This window comes from Dermochelys coriacea, chromosome 15 (assembly GCF_009764565.3).
Source record: "Dermochelys coriacea isolate rDerCor1 chromosome 15, rDerCor1.pri.v4, whole genome shotgun sequence".
NCBI classification, from domain to species: domain Eukaryota; kingdom Metazoa; phylum Chordata; order Testudines; family Dermochelyidae; genus Dermochelys; species Dermochelys coriacea.
The window spans coordinates 5,766,838-5,790,161 of record NC_050082.1 but is presented as its reverse complement, the minus strand read 5'-3'; the positions used below and the strand labels follow the sequence as shown (position 1 = coordinate 5,790,161).

At 43.3% G+C, this 23,324-nt stretch overlaps 2 protein-coding genes across 9 annotated transcripts in view; one reads left to right on the top strand and one right to left on the bottom strand.

The window, feature by feature from the left end:
• The window catches only part of TPCN1 (two pore segment channel 1), a 64,828-nt gene extending 53,506 nt beyond the window's left edge, over window positions 1–11,322 (bottom strand). Inside the window, exons 1-2 of one of the 2 annotated variants that reach the window (XM_043497805.1) lie at window positions 11,211–11,322; window positions 9,945–10,763 (exon numbers count right to left, since the gene is read on the bottom strand). In XM_043497805.1, coding sequence (XP_043353740.1) covers window positions 9,945–10,056 — 112 coding nt within the window. In that variant the 5' untranslated portion in view covers window positions 10,057–10,763; window positions 11,211–11,322. Of the gene's footprint in view, window positions 1–9,944 lie in introns of both variants that reach the window. The other variant, XM_038373282.2, reaches the window with a different exon arrangement.
• A 279-nt stretch (window positions 11,323–11,601) lies between these two features.
• IQCD (IQ motif containing D) lies at window positions 11,602–21,366 on the top strand. Of its 7 annotated transcripts, none has more exons than XM_043498241.1 (5): window positions 11,602–11,695; window positions 12,445–13,199; window positions 17,529–17,762; window positions 19,425–19,496; window positions 20,905–21,366. In XM_043498241.1, exons 2-5 carry the CDS (start codon window positions 12,498–12,500, stop codon window positions 21,175–21,177), a joined length of 1,281 nt encoding a protein of 426 aa, XP_043354176.1. In that variant the 5' UTR covers window positions 11,602–11,695; window positions 12,445–12,497; the 3' UTR covers window positions 21,178–21,366. The 7 variants fall into 7 exon arrangements, with proteins under 7 accessions (XP_043354176.1, XP_038229217.1, XP_043354179.1 ...); XM_038373289.2 differs by having other exon boundaries at window positions 11,614–11,695; window positions 12,326–13,199; XM_043498244.1 differs by having other exon boundaries at window positions 11,614–11,695; window positions 12,326–13,199; window positions 19,425–19,614; window positions 20,898–21,030.
• The last annotated feature ends 1,958 nt before the right edge of the window (window positions 21,367–23,324 follow it).

Below are 23,324 nucleotides of genomic sequence, written 5' to 3'. Positions count from 1 at the left end.
GATCCCTCGGTGAAGACACCAAGGGCAAAGGAAGTTCTGAGAGCATCATATTGTTATGAGTTAACTCAGCATGCTCAGCTTTGTTCATTTTAATCTGCCAGTAGAAAACTTGGCCATACCAAACATCCTGCTTCTAAAATGCTCTAAAATCCACAGGAACCATAAAAAAAAAAAATAGAGAGGAAAAACAAACTGATGTCTTCCCTGGGAAGCCATGAAAAGCTAATAACTAGTTGTTTCCAACTGTTGTTGGGTTTCCTGTTGTCATTTCAGAATCACAATCTGAATGATTTATTTAGCTCTTTAAAACCTTTTATAGTTCCGGGACCACCTGTTCAAGATACTCGGACACCACTATACATATGCACGTCTGCTACGCATTCCCTCAACACAAGCCATCAGTCTGGGAAGGAAACACTTAGCCTGTTCTTCACTCTCTGTGATAGGAGAACAGAAAATGTGCTGAAGCAAAAATGCAGATGGCTCTCTCAAAGCATCAAGGTCATTGTCAACTTCTACACAAAAAGGGGAAATGAGTGGCTTCCAGATTCTTCAATCCCCATTTGTCATACCCTTAAGTGACTTATGTTATGTGTGTATAAAACTGGATACGTGTTTATAATTCTGGGGGTGGAGTGGTGAAGAGAAGCGTTTTACTTTAGAATTACTCACTCCTGGGGGAATTCTGCACCAAAAAAAAACTAAAAAATTCTGCACACAATATTTTCAAATGCTGCAAATTTTATTTGTCAAAACACTATATAATCATACCAGTTTCAATTATTTTGGTAACTTATTTCAAAATACCTGACAGCAAGTATGTCTAGCAGTATAGACACGCATAAAAATTCCCCAGGAGTAAACCGTTAAAGAAACCCCTATGACAACCCAGTTCCAGCTTCTCTTCCCCCTACCCCTCAGAGCCAGCTGGGGGGCCTGACACTCATACTATCTATTCCCCAGAGCCCAGCCGCAGGGCCCCCCTGGCCCAGATACTCATACCCCCTTCCCTCCAGAGCCCAGGGATCCAGAAGAAGAAACAGCCTGATGCGGAGTCCCAGGCTAGCATGGCTTTTCCTGCATGTCACCACCTCCTTCCTTCAGGGCGTGGTGGAACGTGCAGCTGCGGGGAACCTCCAGTTCCCTCCCTCTGACTTTCTCTTCTATTTGTGAGCTGGGCTCTGCCAGGTCCAGTGGCCCCAACAGCTCTGCAACCCATTTCTGTGGGGAAAAAGGGAAATTCTGCGCACACAAACATTAATTTCTGCAAAATTCAGCATTGTGCAGTGGCGCAGAATTCCCCCAGGAGTAAATAATGGAACCCTGTATAACACCATGAAATTATCTTGTGCATCCTACTTCTGTGCAGAACAAGTAGGATGGGGAGCAGGGGAAATTGGACCATTCAGAATACCATTGGGGGACAGACAAGACAGTCACTTATGAAAATTATACTACATTCAACAGTGCAGCTGTTATTTTTCAACAAAGTGCCCTACTGTGAAAGGCACAATGTCTGAATTAATGTAGATCAAGCCCCCCCAACTGAAAAAACAAGACAAGCACAATGAGTTCATGCTAACTGCAAGACAATCCATCACAGTACTTGATTAAGTTGAGAGTTACTCTTCTATAGTTACCATGCACTGTGGTCATATGTTACTTTTTTTTTAAAAATTATTATTTTTTGGCCATGGATGCCTTTGTAATGCATGGACACCACTGTAAATTCAAGAGAGAGTATATATTTAAAAGATTAACAATATTACTCTCTCTTACTACGCAAGTATGCATAATTGCCAAACCATACCAAAGCACTGCTGTCTTACTAAAGCAGAGACAAGGGGATGATGTGTTAGGAGTCTAGCACACAACTGTGTATTCCCAGTATCAGAGAACACACAGCAGCTCCTGAATGGAATGCAAGTTGGAAATCAACCTTTCCAGACTTCATCTGAATTTACAGGGCACGGGCACATCACACCAATAATCATAGTGAGAGGGGAACAGTGCTGAGAGAGAAATCAGTACTCTGATGTTTTGTGTGCTGATTTCTTTTGCTGTAATTTCCATCTCCTAGAGCAATGTTTCTCAACCTTTTAATGCTGGCAACCCCGCTATCTTGAAAAAATTGAGACCCTCTACCTATCTTAGCTCGGCCTTCGGCTTCAGCCCCACTGCCCGGGGCTGAAACATGTAAACTGGCAGGAAGCAGCACAAAAAGCCACGGGTCCCACAAAGCTATCTAATGCTGACTGTATTTGTAACCCCCCTAAACCCTCACTGTGACCTCCGCTAGGGTCAACGAACCCCAGGTTGAGACACTGTCTTAGGAAGCCATACTGGAGACAGCTTTCCTTCAGGGGCAACTTGCTCTTTAAAAAAAAAAAAAAAAAAAAAAAAAAAAGAGAGTTCCATTATAAGTTATCTGGGCTAGACGCATATTACAAAACCCAGCAGACATCAGACTGTACAGTTGTGAGTTTGGGAAGAGATTTTTACCAGTTTGATGCCTCTAATTGAAAGTCAATGGGAATTAGGCACCAAACTGCCCTATGCCACTTTTGAAAAAAAAATCTCACCCTTAAATAAATATAATAAAAATACTTCAGCGCTACAAAAAATAGTCCTTCATAAAACACTAATTATTCTTTCCAGGCCCACTGTGAGGTAGGTATAATACACATTTTACCGATGAGAAAACTGAAGCATGGAGAGGTTAAGTGACTTACCCTAGGTCAAAGAAGGAATCTGTGGGCAGAACTGGCGTTGGCACTCCTAAATTTCTGGTTCCCAGTCCCAGTGCTCAAGCCACGATCTATCTCTCCAAATGAAGCAGCTAAAGCACCACTACTGGAGCTATTTAAGAGGAGATCAGTGGTACAAAAGGCATTTGTAGGAGAATATACTGCATGGTATGTAGGAAGTTAAGGTTCTGCGGTCAGAGATCCCTTAAAATTACCAGGTAAAACCGCAACCATCTTGTCTGCCCTCACTTTTTCCCCATTACTTTAGTCAGTCATCATTTCCGCATAATCTTCTAAATCTCTCACTGCCATTGGAGGATCAATACCTTCGTTTCCTGGTAGGGTTTTCTAGGTCTTCCACAAACTAATGTTTAGTATCCATTTACTTTCAAAGCCAGCAAAGTCAAAGACCTCCTTGACAGGGAACCTGTTTCCTCAATGAACAGAGTATTAACACAAGCACAGATAGTTTGCTGGAGATTACAGTATTTCCAAAAGAGCCAAGAAGCTGTTGCCTACTCGTTCCCACTAGGAACATCAGAGGATGTGGTGCAGTTTCACATCAGGGGAACTCTCATCCACTGGCTGAACTATAAAAGTTACATTATTAGATAAGGATATTTTCGAAAGAGACACTGGCTGTCCAAATATGGTATGCCTGCTAAATATGAGGGGGAAATCCTTTTTCTTTCACTGATGAGACAAATATGTTCTTGAACCAGAATTTATACAAGGAAATTTGTATTCCTTCAAGCTTTATGCTGATTATAGGAGTCAGCAAGTGGATATTCACATCCCTGAATGCTTGTGTATTTCAGCAGAACTATGTCAATCATTCCTCGGCTAGATTCTAGCCCAGTGTTTTGGGCACATGCCTACAAGTGGCAGGGTAGATAGACTATTCAAAATGAACTGGTTTATTGTACATGATGTGCCCTTATTCCATAATTATACGCTAAAAACGTTCTGAGTTATTTGAACAGAGCATCAGCGAACTGCACATCTGACAACTTTGCTGAAAGCCTCATTACATTCTCCTAATTCCTTGATGGGATTTTTCTAATATTAAGACCAGACCGTACTTGATAAAAAAGAACTCCTTTGTTTCCATATTCTTATGGAAGGGTAGCACCTTCTCAGTTACTTTGAGGCCTGTGATGAACACTCATGAAGTGCGTACTGCAGCACAGCTTCTTATGAATCCAAAGTTCCTCGGTTATAATCTTCATGCAGGAGGGTTGTGCACCACAGTGAAGTATCCGTAGCTTCCTCCTTGGCAGGTCTTACGCCATAAATTTCAGGGTGGCCCAGAACATACTTAGAAGTGAGCTTGGGTAATAATTCTTTATTTTCCACCCATTACAAATGAACAGAATGGCTCAGGCTTTCTAAAGTTGCCTTTGATTCACCTTAAAATAGAGCCCAAGTTTAGAAAGGCTCAGCAAAGGTGTGAGTGTTTTTGCAAAATTACAATTGTCTGAAGACAGAAAGCTTCATTCAAAATCTAGAGTGGCAGCTGACACGTCTACTAGAATTTATTTTTGCCTCAGTAGCAATCAGTATTTTTCTTGTTCAAGCCAAACCAGAGTATAAAAATGACTTTTCCTACTTGCTATAAATCGACTAGTGTAGAAGTACTGTGGTAACATAGTACAACATGGTTGCCTATATAACATTTGTACTGTATGTCCTGCTCTGAATGCACTGGACCTACATTCCTAGTTGATGCAACAGGAATTTCCACACAGAAGAGTATATCTTGAACCTAAACTAACATGGGGGTAAATCATCATATGTATGCATCATTTATTGCTTATAATTCCAAGCAGCTCAAGAGAGATGCTGTTTAATACTTGCAAGGCTTTACATGTGGCTTTTATATAAAAAAAAGCTCTCAGATTGAGATATGATGGAAGAATATTTTTAAAATTAAGATAATATTGAGCTCTTATATAGCACTTTTCATCAGTAGATCTCAAAATGCTTTACAAAGGAGAGCAGTATCATCCCCATCTAACAGATGGAGAAACTGAGGCACAGAGTAGTGAAGTTACTTGTCCTAGTGGGTGAAATTGGGCAGTGGCAGAGGCAGGAATAAAACCTATATCTTCTGAGCCCCAGTCCACTGTTCTTTCCACTTGGCCAGCCAAGTGTTTAAAACAAGAAACTAAAAGTCAGGAGGTCCTGGGCTATTTTTTCCCCCCACCACTGTTAGTGACTGACTGTGTAACTTTGAATAAAGAAAAGGAGTACTTGTGGCACCTTAGAGACTAACAAATTTATTTGAACTGTAGCTCACAAAAAGCTTATGCTCAAATAAATTGTTAGTCTCTAAGGTGCCACAAGTACTCCTTTTCTTTTTGCAAATACAGACTAACATGGCTGCTACTCTGTAACTTTGAATAAGGTCACTTAATTCCTGTGTCTTAGTTTTCCCCACAGTAAAATGAGGGTAACAGCACTCATTTAACTCACGAAGGGGTTGTGAAGCTTAATTAGCATTTATTCAGCACTTTGAGATCCTCAAATAAGACGCGCTAGGGAAGGGCAACATAATTTCTTTAAGCAACAGACTCAAGTGATGACAGCACTTTTCTCCTTCTCAGTCTCCTTCGACTGCTGGAGTTTTGAAGAAGAACTTACTATCAAACCTCGCAATTCTTTTTGTTCAGACTGCTGTCTGCATTGCAGGAAAACCTCACTACTGCATCCATTAGGATCAAAATTCTAGTCAGCTTTGATAATCTGGTGAGGCAGAAAAGCGATAGCATCCTGGAAGACATGATACTTCAGTACAATATAAAACCCTGCCTTCCTTAATCTCAGTCATTATAAACCTTTTATGTACTCCTCACAGAAGTGTTTTCCTGTATTCAGTGTTTAAAGAATTAAATTGACCAGGAGACAATTTGTCTTTAAATTCTTATTTTAAAAAGGAAATCCAGCTTCTGTCTTCTCATTTAATTTTCTTAATAAAGGTCCCTCCTGCAACAATTTTAGAAACACACCCCTGTATTTAAGTTACGATCTTTACTTTGTATCATGGTTTTGAGAAAATTGGCATACTACTTACAAAATATTGCAGTCTAGTTTTTACGGACTATCAACACTACCAAAAAAAAACCCCCATGTCTGAAGGCCCAGTTGCAACATAGTTAAACATGTCCTCAAGTTAAAAAAAAAAAAAAAGAGTTAAACAAGGGCCTAAAACAGATAAACCATGGTTCTGTGTTGTAAAGTAGATGGCATCCGTGTTGCACCCACATACTTGAATTATGCTACAAACATTGGGACAGATCAGAACTATAACAAGGTTAACCCATACTCCCAACCATGGAGATATCCCATCTACACAGTAAAACTGAAGTGTTGTAACAAGGATTCTCAACCTACAGGTTGTGGCTAGGTGCCAGAAGGTTGCAACCACCCTGCTCTATCCATACAGTTAGAGCAGGGGTTCTCAAACTGGGGGTCAGGACCCCACAGGGGGTCACAAGGTTATTACATGCGGGGGGTCGCGAGCTGTCAGCCTCCACCCCAAACCCCGCTTTGCCTCCAGAATTTATAATGGTGTTAATAATTAAAAAAGTATTTTTAATTTATTGGGGGGGGGGGTGTCAAATATAAAGGGAAGGGTAAACACCTTAAAATCCCTCCTGGCCAGAGGAAAACCCTTGCACCTGTAAAGGGTTAAGAAAGCTAGGATACCTCACTGGCACCTGACCAAAATGACCAATGAGGAGACAAGATACTGTCAAAGCTGGGGTGGGGGGGAAGGTTTGCTCTGTCTGTGTGTTGTTTTTGGAACAGAAAAGGAATGGAGTCTTAGAATTTAGTAAGTTATCTAGCTAGATATGCATTAGATTATGATTTCTTTAAATGGCTGAGAAAATAAATGGCTGTGCTGAATGGAATGGATATTCCTGTTTTTATGTCTTTTGTAACTTAAGGTTTTGCCTAGAGGGATTCTCTATGTTTTGAATCTGATTACCCTGCAAGGTATTTACCATCCTGATTTTACAGAGGTGATTCTTTTACCTTTTCTTCAATTAAAATTCTTCTTTTAAGAACCTGATTGCTTTTTCATTGTTCTTAAGATCCAAGGGTTTGGGTCTGTGGTCACCGATGCAAATTGCTGAGGATTTTTATCAAACCTTCCCCAGGAAAGGGGATGTAGGGTTTGGGAGGATTCTGGGGGGGGGAAGACGTTTCCAAGTGGGCTCTTTCCCTGTTATATATTTGTTAGACGCTTGGTGGTGGTAGCAATAAAGTCCAAGGGCAAAAGGTAAAATAGTTTGTACCTTGAGGAAGTTTTAACCTAAGCTGGTAAAAATAAGCTTAGGGGGTTTTTCATGCAGGTCCCCACATCTGTACCCTAGAGTTCAAAGTGAGGAAGGAACCTTGATGGGGGATTGCACTAAGATGCTTGCTATGCGAAAGAGGTCACCAGTACAAAAATTTGAGAACCACTGAGATAGTGGGAACGTCCGAGACTACTGCCTACATTGTAAGGGACAGTCCCAATTTAGAAGAGGCTGAGAACCACTGTTTTGAAAGACAAACTATAAAGTAATTGAGCCCCCCCAACATGGTTGTATTTACACAACAGACAGGCCCTTAGAAATCTGAGATCAGAATCAATGACAAGTAGGCCTTGTCATGCAATTCCTCAGAATTCTATTAGTTTTGCTAACATTGCTAGAACTAAATTCACTTATGGAGGTGGACGGAGACTAAAAAGAAAGCAGGGAGCAGAAAACAAGGAGGGAAACAAAAGACCTCTTTCCTTTTTTTGGTCCTCTTTCCCTATGAATAGCGATTGCTTCTACTCAGAGCTTTCCCCAAGCATCCATAAAGTGAAACAGACATCTCTAGTCAACTTTAGAGTTATCAACAGGGTTCTGAAGAACAGCTCTGAAACTAACTAGTGTTATTGATTTCACTTACCTACTCGCTGGAAACTGCTGAGTAGCAGCAAAGGCAGGCACTAGAGTGGTCTGTAGACTCAGAGAAACAAGACTATATCATATTTCCCAATTCTGTTTGCAGTTATAGTGGCTAGAATATTTTTTTTAATGAAAATGCAGTAAATGATGATGCAAGTCCCTTCCCTCATCAGGTTAAGCTTCCCACTTGCCAGGATTAAACACACTTTTCAAGCCCTTCATGCCTTAGGTTCTGATCCCATAAGCGATAGTGCGCAGACTCGGCAATCAGGATGTGCAGAGTCCAACTGACTTCATGGGGTTCTGCATGGGTACAGAAGCTCATGCACATACTCCAGATAGCAAGAATTGAGCATTAATGTTTGTTTTTAAAGCAAACTATGGGTCAATTTTATCTATTTTTAATCAATTTAAAATAGTTTTTCTTTAATATAAAAAAAATTGGTCTCATCTAAAGCACAACAGTATGAGCTCTCAGGAAGAGTGGGGGACCTGTAGGTTCCATAGAACTCATCCCCAAAGTTTTATACACTTAATTAAATGTGGGGTATTTTCATTTTTTATTTAAGAAAAAATTTTATTCTCAATTTTTTGCTTTGTTCCAATATTATTGGTTTTAAACTAACACTAAGACCCACAGATACATACTTTCTTCTGTCAGAGAAAACAAACAAAAAAAAGGGAAAAAAAAGTAGTCAGTCACAGGAAGGGCTACAAACAAGCCAACAGGCAGAAGCAGCATTATCTCCTCTATTTAAAAAAAAAATAAAATAAAATAAAACCCCAACCCTCCCCCCCGGCAAAAAAAAAAAAAAAAAAAAAAAAAAAAATCCAACAAACCCAGCAACCAGGGGAGTAAATTTAAGTTGAGACCACAGACCTGTGCAGAGCAGGTATGAAGCAAGATTTACAGAAAGAGAACTCAAGCAGCCTAGCTAAAGGAGAAATCTCAAAATGCATTCAGAAACAGAGGGTTTCAGGAGAGTAAAGGAAGAGGAAATTAAGGGAACAGATGTGACTGCAAGCCAGGGACTAAAAAATTGTTACAGCTTAGAATACTGGGTCCCCAGCTATGAATACAATTATTTGGTCTGATTAATTTCTTTATTTGAACTGCAAGAAGTAAAAGAGGCATCTCAAAACTTGTCCAGCCTCCTGGACTCATGTGGAAGTCAAAAGACATTTCTTTATATAATGGGAATGATTGTTAAAATAAATTTAGTGATAGGAAATTTGAGAAAAAAGTTAGTCATGATTAAGTATGTAGGAAAAGGAGATGTCACCTCACGATGAGAGGTTTCAGAGTAGCAGCCGTGTTAGTCTGTATTCGCAAAAAGAAAAGGAGTACTTGTGGCACCTTAGAGACTAACAAATTTATTTGAGCATAAGCTTTCGTGAGCTACAGCTCACTTCATCGCATCCGATGAAGTGAGCTGTAGCTCACGAAAGCTTATGCTCAAATAAATTTGTTAGTCTCTAAGGTGCCACAAGTACTCCTTTTCTTTTTGCGAATACAGACTAACACGGCTGCTACTCTGAAACCAGTGATGACTTTGTGAGTTGTTTTTTTTTTTCTTCCTTTTATAAACCAATTAAGCTACCAAATAACTGTGGCTAATTGGGAGAGAGCTAATTTTTATTCAAAAGTGTATTAGATGTTTAAGATAAGATGCTTCCTAAATCCTTTATTTAGGTTCCTTATTGCATCAAGAAGTATCCATTTCTTGACTGGAACCAGAAGAGTGAAAAAGAAAGACAGTAGCTACAGACGAGGACCTTATGTTCCTGGGCAAACATCAAGTGACATGATTGCAACTGCTGTGTGTAAGCCTGGTCCAATGGCATGGCACATTGTGTGAGTGCCAAGAAAAGGCATGGTTTTGGAGTAGAGATATGGAAAAGGAAACTTCAATTTACAGGCAAGGAAGTCCCAATTTATTACCTGAAAGTATCAAAGGCTGCATGACACACAGACTCATATAAAGATCAAATCTACTCCTTGATCACCCAAGACATTCACTAAAGTTCTGAGAGTTTTGAGTAAACAATAAAAAAATTTCCTAATAGGTTTTTTTGAGGCTACTCCTAATACTGTGAGTGATTAACTTTTTTGGTAACATTTCAGGTTCCAGAAGGAAGAATACAGAGCAACTGCTACGGATAGGGAGGAAAAAAAACCCACCCCACAAACCACAATTACAGCAGCTGACTGAAAATAAACTGTGTGCTCCAAAAAACAAAGTGGTCTTACTTTCATTAGGCAAGTCCTCCCGATCCAGCTGTTCGTTGGGTGCTGAAGTGTTGCTTCCACTCTCATCCAAAGTGAGAATGAGGGGAACATCGTCATCCATGCTCACAGCCATTCTATTTCCTTTCAGGCTCCTCTTCCAAGAACTTTAAATAAAGTCTTTTGTAGTTCACCTTTCAAAAACACTTTGTCAAAAATATTCCTCAGAAAGTCCTCCATCAGGTGCATCTTCTAGACTTAAAAATATGTAGAAAGATACACCCATTTCCAGGGGATCTCAGTCCAACCAAAAAAAAAAAAAAAAACCTATCAAGCTGTTTGCAAAGAGTGGTGCAGAACAGTAAATTCACTAACAACATAAGTTTATATCCAGCCACTGGCTATTAAAACAAAAAGCTTCATCTAACTTGAGCTACTTATCCGTAACCACAATACTCATGATCTTAGCTGCAATACTCATGATTTAATTTAGAGCAGAAGGAAAATAATTCTAGGTAAATCCCTCAATGTTTATTAATAATAAAGAATAGGCAGGAGCTACATATATATAGTTAACATAACACTGTCACTGTCACACATGGCTTCAAATCCAAAACTATTTTGTTCTTCCATCTCAAAGCTGCGGACTCCAAGGGGGGAATGGGGGAAACTGGAGTCCGATGAGTGTGCCCGCACACTTTTCCTCTACTACAACACTTGTGAATTCCTAAGAAGGATCCAGAAGTTACCCTAAAAGTGCCTTACTAATGATGCCGCCCCTCAATGCTGTTACGGTCTGTTTCTTTCTTGGAGGCTGCGGGTAAGTCACAGTGAAGGCTGGGGCTTGTGGTGGAGGAAAGGCCGGGCCAGCTCACGCCAACAGTAACATGTTCCCAGGACAGAAAGTGCAAAGGTGCATTTCCGGGTAGCTGGGCACCAGGCAGACAGCAGCACGGTGCGGGGAGCGGGGTGTGCTGCTTTGGCCTTGCCTAGGAGAGACACGGGGATCACTCCACCGACTGACTCCGCACCAGCCCCAGCAACTCCCTCGCGCCCTGCACGCGCCCTACAGGCCCCCCCCCCCCGCCCGGCCCCTGGCGGGAGCCCCTCCTCGGCGACCCTTGTGCCCTTTTCACCAGGACTTTTCACGCCACGCCCCGCCTAAGCGAGCCCCGCGCGCGAGAGCCGAGCTCCACGCCCCCGCCGCCCGGGGAGCCCTGAGCCTCAGCCGGCGGGTCCAGCAACCGAACCGACCCCGCCAAACTCCCCCGAGCCGCGGCGACAACTCGCCTCAGTCAGCCGCTGACGCCGAGCCGAGCCCCGCCCACCGGCACCGCCCATTGGCCGCCTCCCGCCAGGCTGCCTTCTGATAGCTCCCCCCTCCCCCAGAGCCGCCAATCGCCCCTTGGCGCCCTCTCTGCCCCGCCCTTCAACTATCGCGGCGTAGGGAAAGGGGATCCGGGTTTCCTCCTCTTTTGTCCTCCCATTGGACGGAGGTCTCGCCCATCAAAGTAGAGGTGAGCGGTGATGCTTTTGATTGGTCAGAAGACTCGGCACGTACTGGAGACCCCGCCTTTCTCCGGAGAAGGAAGGGGCGGGACTAAGCTTGCCAAGCAAGGGCGGCGATTGGTTACGGGGGGAGGGAATCAGTGAGGATCTGTCCCCGCCTTCTGGGTTTGGGGTTAAAGGTTAGTGATCGGGTAACCTAGCAACAGAGACACGCTGGAAACAGACGGGAAGGGAGGCGGCGGGCGGCGGGCGGCGGCGGCTTTGATGTGAGCAGAACCTGCCCCCGGGAGATGGGGAGCCCGGCTCCCAACCGAAGCCTCTTATCCCCAGCCCGACCCCCCAGAGATCGGGGAGCCTCCCCCCGATCCTTGAGGGACCCCCAGGAAGACAGGGAAGCCCTTTCACCCTTCTCCCCCTCCCCCCTCCAAAGAGACTGGGGAGCCCTTCGCCATAGTCTGATCCCACCCCCAGAGAGACCCAGACACCCCCCTCCCCCCACACACAGCCCAACTTGGCCACGTGCTCAGAAAGTCCAGCCCCTGTTCAGTCCACCTTCAGAGAGACCAGGGAGCCTCTTTATCCAGACCCCGAGAGACGGAAGAGCTTCCCCCCATCTCCTGGAAACCAGGGATCCCCACCACCATCCCATTCTCTTCTCAGGCGCTTTCCCTCCACCTTTCAGCATGGGGAACAAGTAGCTCATCACTCTGTCTCAGTGCCACTGGGGGCTTAACATATAGTTTCACCTCCAACACAGAGACAGGCTGTCTTAGGTGTAAGGACCCGATATCCTGAATGTGCTTTTAAACCTAGAGACAGCCCCAATATAATGTAACATTCTCAATTTTTACCAAATTATATTGTGTTGCTAATACTGAAATCAAACTTTTTTTAAGGTAAATTTTGCAAAAGAAGAGCATGCAGTTGAAGCACTGGGGGGATCTAGATGCTGTTTGATTGAGATGTCTTCTGTGGCTCTACCCATATAGAAGATTTTTGCTCCCTTTCACTTTAGAACACTCAACTTGTAAGTATTTGGCTGAGAACTTGGCAACAGGGGTAGCTACCATGCTTCAGTTGCCATATGAGTCTACTGATTCAAGCAGCAAGTCCTCAGTGGGAAACAGTCAGACTCCAAAAAAGTCAGCGATCAAAACAAGTCCCCTAAAGCTCTTGGATCCAGGTCGTTCAAAACTTACCACTGTTGAGACGAAGAGGATCATATCTGTTTTGGATGACACCATCTTTAAGATAGAACTGATCAGTCTGATCACTCACATTACTGAATTTCTGGATAGCTTCAGCACTATACTGGGATCTGAGCTCATGGGTACCTTTAAGGAGCATGAGCGACTTTCAAACAACATGGAAGCGTTACTTACCCAACTTCAAAGAGAAGGTCTCCTGAAGCAGGAAGATGGAAGAGGGGACCTTGTAGGAACTGAGGAACAAATCCGCCGTCTTCAATTGCATCAGCAAGCTGTAAAAAGCTCTATCAGAAATATTCTGAGACTCTTTCAGGCTGACCCGCTAGCTTCTCAAGCCGTGAGAGATGAGGCCTATGCTAGGGATTTATCAGCTGAAATGTTTATTAAAAGCCTTTCAGAGTTCAGGGGATTCTTGTTTGAGAAACTTCTGACTAGTCCCTTAGAAGAACAAGAAAAGATTCAATTCATGGAAGAAATTTCCCTCCGGGATAAGAAAAACACTGAAACCATCGCAGCTTTAGAGGCAGAACTTGCAGCGTCAATCCAGAGTCGAGACAATGAGGTACAGTGGTAGTAAGACTAAACATTTCAGGCTAGAGGAGAAGATCATTGAAGGAAAGGCAAGTAAACTAAAATATAATCTGTTGCCTCTCATAAAGTGGAAGTCACTGAAATATTTCTTATAACATTTTCTGAATTAGAAATAGATGTTACATTCTAAATATAATTAAAATGAATCACTGCATATTTAGATAGAGGCTTTCAAACATGGTTCTAGCATGTTTTGACCCCATCTTCATTGGCCAGCTCAATTGCGATTGAAGTTAAAGTGACAGTGAAGTCAAGCATGTTAGTCAATGTGTCTGAACCATTCAATAGCTAAAGGAAGGGCATTGCGCAAATCCATAAGGGAAACAGGGTGCGGCCTGCTGATATGTGGTCTATATCTTCTAACTGGCCACTGTGGCAAAGAAGGAATCACAAAGGCCCTCATAGTCAGGACCATAATGTCAGCTCTCACTGAGAAGCACTAGCACCATTCCCTGTAACTGGATAGTGAAACAGTGACAGGCAGTTCTAAAAAACTGTTTTAAAAAATCCATTTTTAATACTGACTCCACATTCACTATTTAACATATTCATTACAGGCATTTTCTATGGCCTTCATCATAATATCTCTCTGCCTCATGAACATTAATGAACTAAGGCCCACATCCCCAAAGGTATTCAGGTGAAAGTAAACTGTACAGCTTCCCCAGCTGGCAATTTAAAAAGGCCCTGGGCTCCCGGCAGCGGCCATTCCGGTTGAGCCCCCCACGGCCAATCTTGCTCAGGACCCTGGTCCTGCATACTGGTAAGTTCCTTAAGTTACTTTCACCCGTGGGTATTCCCCAAAATACTTACAAGGATCTGGTCCTAAGGCTCACAATCTTCTTCTGAGGCAGTATTGTTTCTTCATTTTACAGCTGTGGAACATGAGGCTCAGATCACACTACAGGTTGGTGGGCAGAACCAAGACAAGAACCCAGATCTCCTGACTTCCAGTTCATCGTTGCCGTATACACAAACTATTCCTTCCTCCCTAATTATTTAACTAGTCATTTCTGTTTTCATATGGGGTACTGGTAGGGTTGCCAACTTTCTAATCGCACAAAACTGAACAGCCCTGCCCCGCCCCACCCCTCCCCAGAGGCGCTGCCCGCACCTCACCCCTTCTCAGAGGCCCCACCCCCACTCACTCCATCCCCCCTCCCTCCAACGCTTGCTCTCCTCCACCCTCACTCGCTTTCACTGGACTGGGTCAGGGAGTTGGGGTGCAGGAGGGGGTGAAGTCTCCAGCTGGGGGTGCAGGCTCCAGGGTAGGGCCAGAAATGTGGGGTTCAGGGTCCAGGAGGGGGCTCCAGGCTGGGGCAGGGGGTTGGAGTATGGGAGGGGATGGGGGTGCAGGCTGTGGGGTGGGGCCAGGGATGACGGATTTGGGATGCAGGAGGGGGCTCTAGACTTGGAGCCGAGAGGTTCGGAGTGCAGGAGCGGGCTCAGGTTCCTGGCCAATTGATGCTGCAGACCCAGTGCTCGGGGCAGGGGCAGTGCACGGAGCTTCCCTGATCAGCCCTGCACCTAGGGACCATAGGGACATGCCAGCTTCTTCTGGGAGCCAGAGGGAGCATGTCTTAGTACCACTGCACCACCGACCACTTTTAACAGCCTGGTCAGCAATACTGACCGGAGTCGCCGGAGTCCCTTTTCAACCGGGCATTCCGGTCAAAAACGGATGCCTGGCAACCCTAAGTACCAGTCTATCTTGTAGGCCTTGCATAAACAATGAAAGAAAACTGAAGTAAGGAAACAGATTATCAATGGACAAAGCATAAGTTCACAAGTGGGCTTGTAAACAACATGTAGTTAGTAGATAAAGACATAGTAAGAAGAGTGATGTGTGATAAGTTTAGAGCTGCAGCTTTGCTTACTAGCAGTTCTGGATCTGTACAGGGGCTGGTTACAAAAATTAGTAAGCCAATTATAAATCATGATGCAATGTAAAATGTAATGCACATTCGTTAGTTTGTTTTCAAATATGTGTTTAATGTGATTTATTATTATGTGCTTTGGAACTGTGGTAAACCTCCATACCCACCCCACTGCATTTGAGCTTGATCACTTCAGCGTAGTGTTGCTGTGGGTCAGTTAAAAAAACCCCTCAGTGATGAATCCAGATTTGATTTAATTTCTTGGGAACCAAGTGGAAAAGGCCTCGGAGAAAAATCCCAACATTTCTACTAAACTTCTGGAATATATATGTATATTAGTTTGTTTTAATGCTGGGAGCAGTTTCCAAATTGCTCCTTTCTGTCCAAAAGACTTTCACAGTGACTATTTTCAGAGTAGCAGCCGTGTTAGTCTGTATTCGCAAAAAGAAAAGGAGTACTTGTGGCACCTTAGAGACTAACAAATTTATTAGAGCATAAGCTTTCGTGAGCTACAGCTCACTTCATCGGATGCATTTGGTGGAAAAAACAGAGGAGAGATTTATATACACACACACAGAGAACATGAAACAACCCATTGTTTCATGTTCTCTGTGTGTGTGTGTGTATAAATCTCTCCTCTGTTTTTCCACCAAATGCATCCGATGAAGTGAGCTGTAGCTCACGAAAGCTTATGCTCTAATAAATTTGTTAGTCTCTAAGGTGCCACAGTGACTATTTAAAACCACAATCTAAATGTCCGTTACTGCATTCCAATCAGTGGGTGACAACACACACACACACACACACACACACACACACACACACACACGTGCATGCCAACCAAAATCACTTCTCTTTCTGCTTGACTTTCCAAATATTAAGTAAATACACAAGCTCTGAGGAAGAACATTGAGCAGCTATTCTAGCTAGGCCACTTGACCTGAGGATGTTCATTATGCAGCATTCATGATTCTCATTGCTCAGAGAACGGATTAATTAGAAAATCATTTTAATCTCTTTCTTTTAAAATTAATTAAGAGTACAATAAAAATAGCAGTACTCTTGTAGTCTTTAATTAGACCAAAACCAGTTAAGATCCAGCGTAATCTATTAATCCAGCAAAATGATCTGACATCCAGTTTAATCTGTTAATACAGCCTTGCAAAAGTCTATCCAACTGGAGTGAGACATATATTTGTGGGGTAAGTGATAGATCAGATTTTTCATTATCATCATTGCAGGGAAGCATAGCTGAGTAGCTTTTGGGCTTGAATTGGTACATTTCTGTGATGATTTGATAGGGATCTATTAGGAATAACACCTAGTTATTTTTCTTTTACAATTTAAGGCTACAATCCTGCAATTGGATCCATGTGAGCAGACCCTGGGTTCATTTAGAGCCCCATTAACTTCAGTGGGGCTCTGCACAAGCCCCAAGATCCACTGGAAATGGTCCGATTGAATGATTGGGGACAAAGTGTACTTAGCAAGGCAGTAGGTCAGGCAAAGTAATCATCCTTTTTTTGCCCTTGGGGGGTATCTACAGAGGAACTGAGGCATCAGGGGATGGGTTCTAATTTTCAAGCTCAGGTCAGGCATGCTGGTAATTCAATGCACTCATGATTTTTAAGTGCAGTTTAGCAGTTTGCCCAGTGCTAGCAAGGAAATACATTTTACTTGTCTGTACTATATTTTTGTCTGTTCTAGACAGCCAGTAGGACTAGTTGCCTGGTCTGGCCACAGAACAGGCACAATAAGCCTGATCTCAAGCTCATTGAATTCAGTAGGAGTCTTTCCACTGACTTCAAAGGGCTTTGGATAAGGTCCAGCATGGATAGCAGCTGTGCCAGCTTCCCTGTGATGCACAGCCAGTGTTCTTCAGTGCTGTCCATTCACTCCTTGGCCTGTCTGCTAAACTACCAACAAAAGAGTCAGTGAGGGTGGGGATTTCACTCAGGGCTTGTCTAAACTAGAAGCACTACAGTGACGCAGCTGCAGAACATCTGGTGAAGACGCTCATTGCCAACCAGAGAGAACTCTCCAATTGGCATAATAAATCCACCTCTGTGAGAGGTGATAGCTATGCTTGTCCACACCAGCACTTAGAATGGTGTAATTTACATTGCTCAGGGGTGTGGATTGTTCACGCCCCTGAGCAACGCAAGTTAGACTGTAGTAAACTAGTGTAGACTGAGCCTCAGTATTGGCCTAACTCTGCTCCCTTTGAAGTCATTGGGAGTTGCACCAGTAATGATTTCAGAGTTCTGTGCAAATGTAGTATGCTTGCTGTCACTGGAATGTAGTTACTTATCTTAGGACACTGGTGTCTTTGTAACTAAGCCTTAATTCTCCTGTAGGTTTGATCTGAAAACCCCTTGACCTACCCGGCAGTTCCTTATGGTGCTTCTTTTTCCTGGGTTTAGATTATGAAGAAGAATGATGCAATCAAGGATCTCAAAAGCCACTTACTTCATCTGGAGAAGTACTCTGAAAGCCACATCCAACGCACCAAGCAGGAAGCAGAGAAACTCCAAAAAGGGGAGCTGCGAAGTTCCCAGGGAAAGTGTGCCAAGATACAGCAAGATATACATCAGCTAAGAGCACAGCTCAATGTTCTCATCATAGACAATAGAGACTCAGAGCTGGCTCTCAGAAAGGTACCGAGGGAGGGGAATTCTAGAGAAGCAAGCAGACCTGTTAAAGTGCTGTGAGTTCTTCATATTGTCTGCTAAGCTTAACCACTTAACCGCTAACAGACATTTCTGGCAGAATGTACCTGCTGTGCAGCTGAGCATATCAGCTGTGATCTAACATGCCACTGATTTCACTGGAAAGCAGCATCACAGCAACCCACCAGCAAAGGGTCTTATTTGTAGTTACCTATAGCTCCCACCAGACATGTACATTCTGGATGCCAGCCTGCCTCTGAAAACACTTTCAATATATAGCACAGTGAGATAGTGCTCTAGTAGGTTAATGAAGCAGTCAGAATTCATAGCCCCAAAATGACTACTGCAAAGTGCAAGGGAGACAAACTTATTCTGAGAAATAGGGGAAGAAATCAGAGGAAACAATGTCAGTCAGACAGCATCCTCACTTTCCACTTAGCTATACAAACAACCCCGACTGGCCCTCCCAATCACCAATATCTCCAAGGCCTCACAACACGACCCGAGTGGTATTGTTTCTGCTGGAGAGTGGCAGAATTGTGCAGGAAAAATCTATAGCGTTAAAAAACATCATCTTTTCTTTTCTAATCAGTGCTCAGTCCAAATGGGCAGAGACCAATTTCCAGGCAGAACACATCTACTTAAAGGATGTTTACATTACATATCATCTCTAGCTCTTTCAAAACACTGTACAGTCCAAGGTAGAATAAGGTTTTATAGTGTAGGGGCAGTGTCAAATGAAAGTTTACAAAGCAGTATGAAATCCAAGCAGCCCCATCCATTATTAGGCCTGCTTTGTCATCTAGCTCAAATTCAATCTGCAGGTCATTTCTCTGCTTTCTTTTAAAAGCTGCTCAGCTCAATCAATTATACATGGTGAGGGAGTAGGGGAAGAAAAAGAACACACATTCTAACCACTGAAGTCTCCTTTCCCTTCCTACATGCTCTATTCTCCTATGACCCAATGTTTTAATTGGATTGAGGAATTCATGTGTGAAGAACTGGGACCAATCGTAGGCCAGTCCACCTCACATGAAGGCAGGAGCTGGTCATCAGGGCCTGCCAAAAACCTGGCTCTTCTCCCATCCATCAGAAGAGGTGGTGGTCAAATAGGGAACTGGGTTTCTTAACAGTGACTGGGTAAGCTTAACTGCATGAAATTTCTGCCCTGTAATATACAGGAGGTCAGACTAGATAATCTTCTGGCTTTAAAATCTGAGTGGTTCTATAGAGTGCTGGTACCATCAGCTTGAAGGAAACCGTTCAGTAACTCTCTAGGATTCCATCACACAGTGAGGTTAAGTCATTTTTAGCTCATTTTCGAACAGTCCAAAATATTTCTGTATTTTAACCACACACATCATTATAATCAGTATAGTGTCTCTGTGCTGCAACTGAATCCCAGCCACTTGCTGTAGACCAAGCATGCCCATATTCTTCTATAGGTGAATGATGTCTGCTCTCCATTAGAGGCCCAGAGTCAGAGAAAAAGACATCTCGGAACCTTTCCAAAAGGAGCAGGCATCACACTCAAGCATACTAGCTGCTGGGATTCAAATCTACAGCTCCTTTCATCCCAGCGTACTGCATGTTATATTTCTATATTCAGCTGCCTGTAAATGTCATGTTTTCCTGTGTCATTTATTTTAGAAGAAATACAAAGTGGAGATGGAAATCGAGAACTGGATCCAGAAATATGATGCTGACATGGGAGAAAAACAGGTACCCTCAGTCGTCAAGGCAGTTGGTTCTTCTTCGAGAGGGCTTGTCCATGTGGATCCCATGCAAGGGGTGCATGTGATGTACCCAGACAAGCCATTTCAAAGAAGAACCACAGTTATTGTCAGGCAAGTAACCATTTTTCTGCCCTGCTTTTGTGTTTAGCTGCTCTCTGCTGTATAGGCATTGTTGAGAAGGGTCATGTCAGCTGCAAAATCCTATCCTGTTCTAGCACTGGATGATTGTTTCCTCAGTGTGTTGGATGGAATTGTCATGTTTGTTTCCTCAGCCCTACTGGCTCCACCTAGTGTACAAACCAAGTGCTCTTTCCACTTCTCTACTAACTTGTTAGTCAAGTAGTTCAGAGTCTGGAGAGTGACAGCAAATTCATCATTGTCTATCTTTCATAGTAAGCTTAACAGTCCTGTGTTGGATGGAATTGTCATGTTTGTTTCCTCAGCCCTACTGGCTCCACCTAGTGTACAAACCAAGTGCTCTTTCCACTTCTCTACTAACTTGTTAGTCAAGTAGTTCAGAGTCTGGAGAGTGACAGCAAATTCATCATTGTCTATCTTTCATAGTAAGCTTAACAGTCTTAGAATCACGTCCACACCGCCTAACCCCTCCTAGAATCCATGATTTCCTCTCATGTTCCTGGCATCTTAGTGGATGTTTGCTTCATTATCCAGATCAAGACAGGGTGCTTGGTTAACAGCAAAGCAAGGGCCTAAGAAGAGGGACCTGGAAAATTGTTGCTGATTGGCCTTAATAGTAGGTCCCTGCCTTGTCAACCTTGAAATCGGAAGCAGAAATGAGCTCAGAACATGATGGCTTGTGGCACCAAGCCCTGCTGGTTCCTGGCTGCTCATGAAGCCATCATCATGAGAGTAGAGGCAGAATTTGATAAATTGGGGTTGGTAGATCTGACACACAAATGTTGCTGGGTTCCTCTTACCCTATCATACAAGCATGTTATCTCCATACTACTTGTTTTCATTTCTACAGATGGGTTATAATGACAATAAACCACCATCATCCAGATGATTGTGTTTATACCATAGATAAAAAGTTGCTTAATAAGTTGAGAGTATTGTTGCCTGGCCTGCAAGGCAATGGATGGTAACAATTGGAACCATGCCTGCAGTTTTTAAAGAAGCCTAAAGGAATTGGGAACCCAGCTCCCACTGGAGTTGGGTACCTTCTTTTAGACCTCTTTGAAAATTCCATCCCAAGAGATGAAAAGAATAAGGGCTGCAAGTGACCCTGCACGCATTTATGATGGATGAAACAATCCCTATTCGTATACAGTCTGTAAAGCAATTTGGACCCTTCTGGAAAAATGCTACCTATACTAAATGTAGGGTGATATTATGAATGTCATTTATAAGTCTCGTGGTTGTTGTCCTATCAGACTGAGTATGAGGAAGTCGATGCTGTCTATACTGAAGAGAAGGCCCAGCTTGCTGAGCTGAAGAAGAAGTATGCTGTGCTTGAACAAGAGTATTCCCAGATCAAGGAGGAGAGGAGGCTATCCCAAGAGAAGAAGGAAAGAGCTGAGAGGGAACTGGCTATCATGGTCCGTGCTGCCATCCACATTCAGGCCTTCTGGAAGGGCTACTTGGTCAGATCACTGTTAAAGTCAAAGAGAAAGAAGAAGGGAAAAGGCAAGAAGAGCAAGAAATAAATTAGTTCCATCCTTTCCCCTTGCTCTCTCTTCCCAACATTGTAGACATTTCCCCTTGGATCTCAGCTGTATAGGGTGTCTTCACTTCAACCAGACAAACAATCTCTCCAGGATGTCTATGGTTTGTATATCCACAAATCTGGCATATAAAAATGATTCTGTCATAAATAAATGTCAGCCAACATGTTAGACTTCCAGGTGGGATATTTTAATTGCTTTTGGTCTGAATTTAAGAGAAGGATGATTTTGTAGTTAAGGCACTGGACTGGGAGCTGGGACTCCTGGGTTCCATCCCCAGCTCTACCACACATGCACTGTGCGACCTTGTACAAGTCACTTAGGGCCCACTCCAGCTCCTCCTGAGGTTAATGGCAAAATTCTCACTGACCCCAGGACCGATCCCAGTACAGATCCCAGCAATGGTCCCATGTGACATACCCAAAGTACAATCTAGATTAGGTAGTAGCTGTGTCACCTCTGCCCTCTAACTTGGGGTGTCCTTTAGCCCTGGTCTACACTGGGGGTGGGGGGAAATCAATCTAAGTTACGCAATTTCAGCTACTTGAATAACGTAGCTGAAGTCGACGTACTTAGACCTACTCACCGCGGTGTCTTCACTACGGTTAGTCGACTGCTGCTGCTACCCCGTCAACTCTGCCTTTGCCTCTTATGGCGCTGGAGTACAGGAGTCGACGGGAGAGCAGACGGGGGTCGATTTATTGCGTCTAGACTAGATGCAATAAATCGATCCCCGCTGGATCGATCGCTGCCTGCCGATCCGGCGGGTAGTGTTACACTGTTTTGCTATTGTTGCCTGCACTCCTGGATTGCTCACAGACAGCTTCTAGCATGTAAGTCACTCCCAGTTATGTTTGTGTGCAATTGCAGCCCGCCAGTCACACTCAGGCTTTCACTAGCCAGAATTGCACTGCAGGGTGACCCCAGCATGCTCCCAGTCTCAGACTTTGCCCAGAACTGTACGTCTTATACTGCCTAGCCGTCACCTGGACAATACAAGCTCCTATAAAGTCTGTAATTTTATTAACAGAAATTATATGCACAAATGTTGTTACCACAGGTGGAATTCTCCAAGCACACTGGTTTAGATAAACCAGTAAAACAAGTTTATTAACTATAAAGATAGATTTTAAGAGAACACAAGTAATGCGGCATAAAAGTCAGGAATGGTTACAAGAAAAAGAGGAAGTTACTCACTTTCTGCAGTAATGATGGTTCTGTGAGATGCGTGTCCCTATGGGTAGGTGTATCTGCGCCCCTGCACCTCTACTGGGAGATTTTAGTCTACATTCAGCCCCCACATGCACACTCGCTCCCTTGTCGTTTGCCTCAAGGTTATCTAGCGCAGGGGCTGTCACCTTTTTTCTTTCTGAGGCACCCCCCAACATACTGTTAAAATCTCCATGGCCCAGCCAGGTGAGGAGGGAGACTCAGGGCTCTATGCCGGGGGGGACACCCTTGGGACCCTTTGGGGGGGCAGAGGCCAGTGGAGCCCAGGCCAGCTCCTGTTAGGGTTCCCTCTCCACTTTGAACTTTGGGATACAGATCTGGGGGCCCATATGAAAGACCCCCCTAAGCTTATTTTTACAAGCTTAGGTTAAAAACTTTCCCAAGGCACAAATCTTTCCTTGTTTTTGGATGGGTACTGCTGCCACCACCAACTGAGTTAGACAAAGATTTAGGAAAAGGACCACTTGGAGTTTTTGTTTCCCTAAAATATCCCCCCAAGCCCCTTCACCCCCTTTCCTGGGGAGGCTTGAGACTAATTTACCAACCAAATAGGTAAACCAGGTGAGCACAGACCAGACCCTTGGGTTTTTAGGACACTAAAAACCAATTAGATTTTTAAAAAACAGAACTTTATTATAAAGAAAAAGAAGTAAAAAAGCACGTTTGTAAAATTAAGATGGAAGGTAACTTTACAGGGTAATTAGATTTAAAACACAGAGGATTTCCCTCTAGGCAAAACTTTAAAGTTACAAAAAACAGGGATAAATGTCCCTTTTAGCACAGGGAAAATTTACAAGCTAAAACAAAAGATAATTTAACACTTTTTTTTATTACTTACAATTTGTAATTTTAGATGCTTAGTTTAGGTATGGCTTTAGGAGATGTATTTTTCCTGCCCT